Genomic DNA, 7,550 nt, shown 5'->3' on the forward strand with positions numbered 1-7,550 from the left:
TCCTGAGCCATTCGGGCACAGGCAAGCCTCTCTGATAGCTCTTTTTATTGTTTTCCTTCCTTTTATTAATTGACTCCTAAGGATCTACAGCCGTGAGCAAAGCTTCTGAGAAACCACAGCCCCGAGGAGCAATTTAGGTTTTTGTATTCAAGACTCTCCAGCCTGGTAAGCTGCTTTTATTAATGGGTGTGTTAATTACATGTTGGTCTCCTGGTGGAACTCAGAGCCTCTCTGATAGCTCTTTTTATTGTTTTCCTTCCTTTTATTAATTGACTCCTAAGGATCTACAGCCGTGAGCAAAGCTTCTGAGAAACCACAGCCCCGAGGAGCAATTTAGGTTTTTGTATTCAAGACTCTCCAGCCTGGTAAGCTGCTTTTATTAATGGGTGTGTTAATTACATGTTGGTCTCCTGGTGGAACTCAGCTTGGTGGAGTAGGCAGGCGACCACAGTGACACAGGGGGTTGAAAATGGGATGCAAATTGATGTTTTTCCTTAAAGCTCTCCAGATGGAGGATCCCATCCAGCTGAAAGAGGAGGGCAATAAATATTTCCAGGCCAATGACTACGAGAAAGCTGTTCAAAGCTACACTCAGGCCATAAAGCTCAACAAGGACAAGGCGCTGCAGGCGGTGCTGTACAGGAACAGGGCAGCATGTTTCCTCAAAAAGGTGAGAAGGGCTCTCAGCTGGCCTGGGCAGTGCTCAGGGGCAGCAGAGCAGGGTGGCAGCCAAGGGTGCTCACCGGCTGGGCACAGGGTGGTTTGTCCATTTGTTGAAAAGGGTGTTTGCAAACTGCTCTGAAGTTCTGGGCACGTCCTAGAGCTGTGAAGCTGAGCTCCCTGCTTCAATCCTGATGGGGCTGAGCACAGCCGTTGTGTAAGTGGGATGGTCCCACTTAGTGACTCTGAAGCAAAAGCTCTTGGCAGCCAGGCTGCTCCATGCTTACAGGAGAGCTCATAAGCCATGGGTTGGGGTGAAGGGGCATTGCTCTTCCTGTCTGTTCCAGCACAAGAGAAGCAGGCATAAATATTTAACAAAGCAAAAAGTTGTTGGTATCAGTACCAGAATTGTCTCAGCTCCCTGCAGTCAGCTTCAAACAATCTGCTGTGGGATTTCAGCAGAACTCTTGCATGTTTCTGAACTTTCACTCATCCAGAAGTGACACCAACCCAGAACAAGCTGCAGATAGGCTGCTGGGAGTATCCCCTCCTGCCCATGATCTGCCTCTGCTGCTGCTGGCTTCACTGGGGTGTCCCATTAGTGAGTGGGAGCAGGGAGGTCACAGTGTGCATCAGCAAGGGGGACGTGCCCTGCAATTCCTCTGCTAACAAACCACTCCTCTGGTTTAACAGGAGGACTACGCCAAGGCAGCCTCGGATGCGTCGAGAGGTGAGGAGGGGGAAGGAGAGCTGCACTGCTGAGTGTGCTCTCACATCTGTTCTGGGGGCACTGTGGTCTTATTCCTTGATGTCAGCTAACACCCAAATGCTGAGGCCCCGAGAGCATTAGTGGAGGAGGTTCAAAAGCAGATGTGCCAGTCAGTTTGGGGTGTTGGTGCAATAGCTGCTGGGCAGGTGCCAGTTCACCCACAGTGGTACCAACAACTACGTCTCAGGGAGCTGTAGTCACTCTAAAGCAGATCACAGTTTACACAGAGGATATTCAAGAAGCAAACTCTGATGTCTGGTGGTTTGAATCATTTCCCCAGCTATTGACATCAATGCCTCAGATATCAAAGCCCTGTACCGGCGCAGCCAAGCTCTGGAAAAACTGGGGAAATTGGACCAAGCATTCAAGGATGCTCAGAAATGTGCCACCATCGAACCCCGCAACAAAAACTTCCAGGAGACCCTGAGGCGACTGGGGGCTGACATCCAGGAGAAGGTGAATGCTGGGGAGCAGTCCTGGGGTCAGAGGCCAGGTGTAGAAGGTCCTCACTCTGGGTTACATGGAGGGATGGTTCATCATGCTGGAAACTCCTAACAATGTAGAATCATAGAGTCATAGAATCCTTTAGGTGGGAAGGGACCTCCAAGATCATCAAGTCCAACCACCGAGCCACCAGGGCTCTAAAGTCCTCTGCCAAAACAGATCAGAATCTGTCAGGGCTGGAAGGGACCCCAAGGATCCCCCAGTTCCAACCCCTCTGCCATGAGCAGGGACACCTCCCACTAGATCAGGCTGCCCAGAGCCTCCTCCAGCCTGGCCTTAAAGACCCCCAGGGATGGGGCCTCAACCCCCTCCCTGGGCAACCCATTCCAGGGATAGAAAAGCTCCATGAGGTGGAAGTTCATACCTGAAGCATGTAAAGCTGAGGATCAGGCTGCATGATTAAATTAAAAAGCATGGCAGCTCCTTCCTGGGGTTGGCCTGATCCTGAATTTCTTGGTAAGGACCTGGCAAGGAACTGCCCCAGCTTTGGACTGGCAGTTGGCACACTGACTTAGTTGCCTTTATGGGGTTGCTGAGCAGGAGTCCTGGCACCAGTAGGTACCATGAGATCTCAGATGTGATGGTTTAGGGCTGGCTCTGCCTGTGCTCACAAGTCTGAGGGGGGTAATCAAGGCTGAGAAGCGATGTCTACTTTGTTCTTCAGCTGAAATTGTCTGTGTTTTGGGGGTCTGTGATGTCGTTGAAGTGATAAAGGAAAACTGCTGCATGATTTTCTCCCTCTGATGCTCCACGTGCTCTCTGTTGGCACAGCTGCGCATTCAGTTCTCCACGGACTCGAGGGTGCAGAAGATGTTTGAAATTCTGCTGGATGAGAACAGCGAGAAAGAAAAGCGAGAAAAGGTGAGGACTGTCCTGGACTTGGCAAAATTGCTGCTTAATGTCCCAGGCTGCACTGAGGAGCAGGGGGCTGTGATCCCTTCCCCACATCCTCGGGATGGAGGACGAGGTAAGGAGCTGGGAGCTGAACTGCACTCGGAGAGGTGACTGAGAGGGAAAATGCCCCAGGGAGCATCACCCCTGTGCTGAGGGAAGGTGGCCCAACCTTCCAACATGTCAAAAGTGGAATCAGACCTGACTTCTGCTCAGGCCCATCTCTGCCACCTTCCCTGCGTTTCCCTCCAAGCAGCAACCCGCTTTTCTTGGCTAGAGCAAAGCTGATCCCCAGCGGCACCTGGAGAAACTGCCTGGTGGGATCTGAGCTGGTGCACTGCACCCATCAGGAGTTACCCACCCCACAGCTCCCACTGGACATCCCAGGGCTGCACAGGGCTGTCCTGGAGGCTGCCAGCAGCTCTGTGCTCCTCGCCCTGGCTGCTTCTGTCTCCCACCCAGGCTGCAAACAACCTCATAGTGCTGGGGCGGGAGGAAGCGGGTGCCGAGAGGATCTTCCAGAACAATGGGGTCAGCTTGCTGCTGCAGCTGATAGAAACCAAAAATCCTGAGCTGGTCCTGGCAGCTGTGAGGACACTTTCGGGCATGTGCACGGGACACAAGGCTCGGGTAAGTAACAGGCTGCTTGAGACCTTCCCTGCTGCTGCCTTGCACCTGGGGGAGGGGAAAAACTGCAAGAGTTCACCATGTTTGGGAACTTTATGGTTCTTGCAGAAAAAAAAAATGAAATCTGACAAATCAGATCTTAATTCTGGGGGGAAATAATACAAATAATTATCTGGGTGGGGTTAACAGACTACTGCAACTGACCCTGCTGCTGTGCTCCTGAGCAAAAATCTGTGTTCCCTATGGTGCCTTCGTGTCTGGTGAGGAATTAAAACTTACACCGAGTCGTTACCACAGAAGTGGTGGTGAGCATGGCTCAGTCAAATCCACATCTTTCATTGCAGGTCTCAGAAAACCAACAAATAGCAACTGACATTGGGAAAGTTTCACCCATGGCTTAGATGAAGGAAAGCAGGGAGGATCTGCAAGAAAATCAGGGTTCCTGGGGAGGGTCCCAGGGCAAGTCCCAGGAATCTCTCAGCCAGCTAGTCTCTTACTCTACACCAAAAGAGCTGTTATAGTGTGAAACAGCTCATAAGAAGCCCTGTCTGAGTTAGATGGTTGGAAGCAGGAGATGGACACGTGAAAAATGAACATGCATGTCAGTGCAGCAGCACAAAGGAGTGGAGGGATCTATGACATGGCAGAGATACAACCTCCTGGGTACAAATCCAACGCAGTGAGGACCTATTTTCTTTTTCTGAAACATTAACTGTTGTCGTGCAGAAAGGCTGCTGTGCAAAGGGTCAGTGTGCTTTGAACGTGCCTCCTCTGAGTTACTGCTGTGCCAGCGTGCAGGGGACAGGCTGTGTGATGACACAGGGTCTGCTCACAGCCAGGATGGGGCTCGTGCTCCAGATGGGTTCTTTGTTAACAGCCTTGTGTGAAGGGCTCTTCCAGACCCAGCCACGATCACGTCAACGCCCTTGCTGTTGCCTGTTGCAAACATAGATTTTAGGAGCTGTCTAGTTATAAATGAAAATAAGAATGAAAAGCAAAACTGTGCAGGAAAATAGTTGCTGTGTCTGAGCTGAGGCTGACCTCAGGAGCTCGTGCCCCTCTCTGACAGCTGCTCTGCTCTCTCCTCTCTGGGGCCAGGCCACTGCCATTCTCCATTACCTGGGCATCGACAACATCTGCATGTGGATGTCTGTAGACAATGAAGAAATCTCCCTGGCTGTCTGCAACCTCCTGCAGAGCATCTTTGACTGCTTGCTGGGCCATGGGAAAGAGGAGCACCACGGGAAGGAGGAGGCTGTAGTGCTAGGTAATGGTGTATGACCTGGTGGTCCTTGAGTCTTGCTGGAGAAGGAGCGAGGTGAGCAGGGAGGACTCTGCTCCTGGGATGTCCACCTTATTTCTTGTTCTTTGGTGAAGTGGGGACGTTACCCTTAGCTGTTCAGGATGACAGTGTGCACACAGCTCCTGTCCTCGTGGTGTTCACTTACATACCTACATCCCAGCCATGCAGTGGCTTTGAATGGGTGCTGCTGGGTTCACCTGCTTTTTAAGATGATTTCTTATAACTGGCTGCTACTGTCTTGATTCTGTGTAGATACTAAAAAAGATTTGAGAATGATCACAATGCGTTTGCTGGATATGCTGGTCAGCAAGAAAGTGTCTGGGCAGGGACGAGACCGAGCTCTCAACCTCCTCAACAAGAATATACCAAGGAAGGACCAGAAAGACCTTGACAACAGCAGGACTGTCTTTGTCATTGAGAATGGTGAGTCCTTCCCCTCCATCCCTGTTCTGGTTTGGGAGGTGTGTGGCCGTGTATTCGTGCTGAATACCTGTAGAACTCTCTCAAATGAGTGCTCTCTGGGTTTTTTTGGTGCATGCAATTCTGGTGCAAAGTTAAGACATAGCAGCAGGAAACAATTTAAGAGAAAAGAAATGTGTATGAGAGCAAGAATTTTTTTGGTTTCTAAAGGACTGATTTAACTCCAATGTATTTTCTACTGTTAGGAGAATAAACAATCTAGATTAGATAAAATGAGACGAGCACCTGCTGAGCTTGCTGGATCCTTTAGGTGCTTATTTCTAAACTGGAAGAGGTTGAGGAGTCTGTGTGGGGTATGGTTTTATACTCATTTAAATGCATGTGTGTTACCATTTTGGTGGAAGTTATTTAATTAGCCTTTAGCAAAAGCAGGGTGAAGACTTCCAGAACTGTTTGAAAGTCACTGACTTCTCCTCAGTCAAAGCCTCCAGCCTTGGAGGTCAGTGGGTTTAATGCCTCCTGACAAAAATAACTGATGCAGTCAGGGACCAGATGCACGTTTGCTTATCTTGCCCTGAGAGCTGGGTAAAAGCCTGCTGCTGAAAACCTGTAATTTCCCCAGCAGAAGCTCCCCAGTAAATATTTGGGGCTTGCTTTGTTTTCAGGCTTATGTTTTGTTTCTTCCTGTAAGGCTTTTCTTCATCTAAGCTGCAAACTGTCCAAGCTCACTGTTCCAGCACAAGAAGCCCACAAACAGCATCTCGAATCCTGCGCAGACCCCCTCCCCTCTAACAGCCGTATCACTTCCTTGTTTCCAGGCTTAAAAAAGATCCTGAAAGTGGTGGGCCAGATTCCTGAGATGCCTGACTGCCTGCCACTGACAGAGAACACCCAGCTGACGGCCTCTGTCCTCCTCAACAAGCTCTACGACGACCTGCGCTGCGACCCGGAGCGGGACAACTACCGGGGGATCTGCGAGGAGTACATCAAGTGAGCCGGGGCTGCCCCCCCAGGGCTGGGCTGGGCTGGGGCACAGGAGCACCACAGGCTGCAGGATGGGCTGAGGCACTTGCAGTCCACTTAGGTGCCAAATTGAGGCTTTTTGAGATAATAATTTGCTTCAGATCCTGTGGGGTCCTTCAGCTGGGATCCTCAGATCCTCACGTTGTGCTCCTACCTGCTGTTTCACAGCCTTTGCAGGAATTTGGGCTCAGTTATGCCCCAGATCCCTGTATCTCCAGCAGTGGAGCTCAGCTCCTGCTCTGAGGGAGGACTTGCCTTGCCAAGGGAATGAGAGCTAAAAGTGTTCTGCATGCTGACTCCCTCTGTCTGTGCCACACAGGAGCAAAATCGACCCACAGAACATGGATAAGACGCTCCATGCTGTCCAGATAGTGTCTGGAATTCTGCAGGGGCCCTTCGACTTGGGCAACAAGCTGCTTGGCATGAAGGGAATCATGGAGATGATGGTTTCCCTGTGTGGGTCTGAGAGGGAGATTGACCAGCTGGTGGCTGTGGAAGCCCTCATCCATGCCTCCACCAAGCTGAGCCGGGCCACCTTCATCATCTCCAATGGGGTGACGCTCCTGAAGGAGATCTACAAGAAGACCAAAAATGAGAAGATCAAAATCCGGGCCCTGGTGGTAAGGATGGCAGCCCCTGCCTCTGCTGCCTGCCACACTCACCAGCTTAACCCTGGACCTGGGAGATGGAGGAGGTCCTGGGAAGATTTTGAGCTCACTCACCTCAGCTGGGGAATGGTTCTTGGTGCTTTCACCTACAAGGAAGGTGGAGATGGCAGACCAGGAGTGCACATGGGTTATTTGTAACTTTGCAGGCAAAAATGATTGATCTTCCATCAAAGGCATGCAAGAAAAGCACAGAATCTCACTTTGCTGTGCTCCAAACTGAACGATCTCCTGGGTATGAGAATCACAGAATGATAGGATGGCTTAGGTTGGGAGGGACCCCAGAGATCACCATCATCTAACTTCTCAAGCCTGCCAATGCTGCCTCTTTGTGAGAACCAACTTCAGGCTTTAGATACGGGATCAGGCTGTTTGGGGGCAGCAACACTGGAGTGTTAATGAGCCTTTCTCACCCGTGTGTCCCCTTCAAACCCCTCAGGGTCTCTGCAAGCTGGGCTCAGCAGGAGGTACAGATTATGGACTGCGGCAGTTTGCTGAGGGGTCCACTGAGAAGCTGGCCAAGCAGTGCCGGAAGTGAGTGATCTTACTTTCTTCTTGTGTTATCACAGCATCACAGGGTGGTTTGGCTTGGAAGGAACCTTAAAAACCATCTAGTTCCAACCCCCCTGCCACGGGCAGGGACACCTCCCACTAGACCAGGGTGCTCCCAGCCCCATCCAACCTGGCC

At 51.0% G+C, this 7,550-nt stretch overlaps 1 protein-coding gene across 1 annotated transcript in view; it reads left to right on the top strand.

Annotated features, from left to right (window-relative positions):
* The first annotated feature begins 508 nt into the window (after positions 1–508).
* UNC45B (unc-45 homolog B (C. elegans)) overlaps positions 509–7,550 on the top strand; it is a 12,692-nt gene continuing 5,650 nt past the window's right edge. Inside the window, exons 1-10 of the mRNA XM_008943141.1 lie at positions 509–670; positions 1,354–1,390; positions 1,710–1,885; positions 2,705–2,794; positions 3,287–3,454; positions 4,550–4,718; positions 5,007–5,177; positions 5,993–6,164; positions 6,517–6,817; positions 7,302–7,396. Coding sequence (XP_008941389.1) covers positions 509–670; positions 1,354–1,390; positions 1,710–1,885; positions 2,705–2,794; positions 3,287–3,454; positions 4,550–4,718; positions 5,007–5,177; positions 5,993–6,164; positions 6,517–6,817; positions 7,302–7,396 — 1,541 coding nt within the window. The remainder of the gene's footprint in view (positions 671–1,353; positions 1,391–1,709; positions 1,886–2,704; positions 2,795–3,286; positions 3,455–4,549; positions 4,719–5,006; positions 5,178–5,992; positions 6,165–6,516; positions 6,818–7,301; positions 7,397–7,550) is intronic.

This window comes from Merops nubicus, unplaced genomic scaffold (assembly GCF_000691845.1).
Source record: "Merops nubicus isolate BGI_N331 unplaced genomic scaffold, ASM69184v1 scaffold28666, whole genome shotgun sequence".
In the NCBI taxonomy this organism is placed as follows: Eukaryota; Metazoa; Chordata; class Aves; order Coraciiformes; family Meropidae; genus Merops; species Merops nubicus.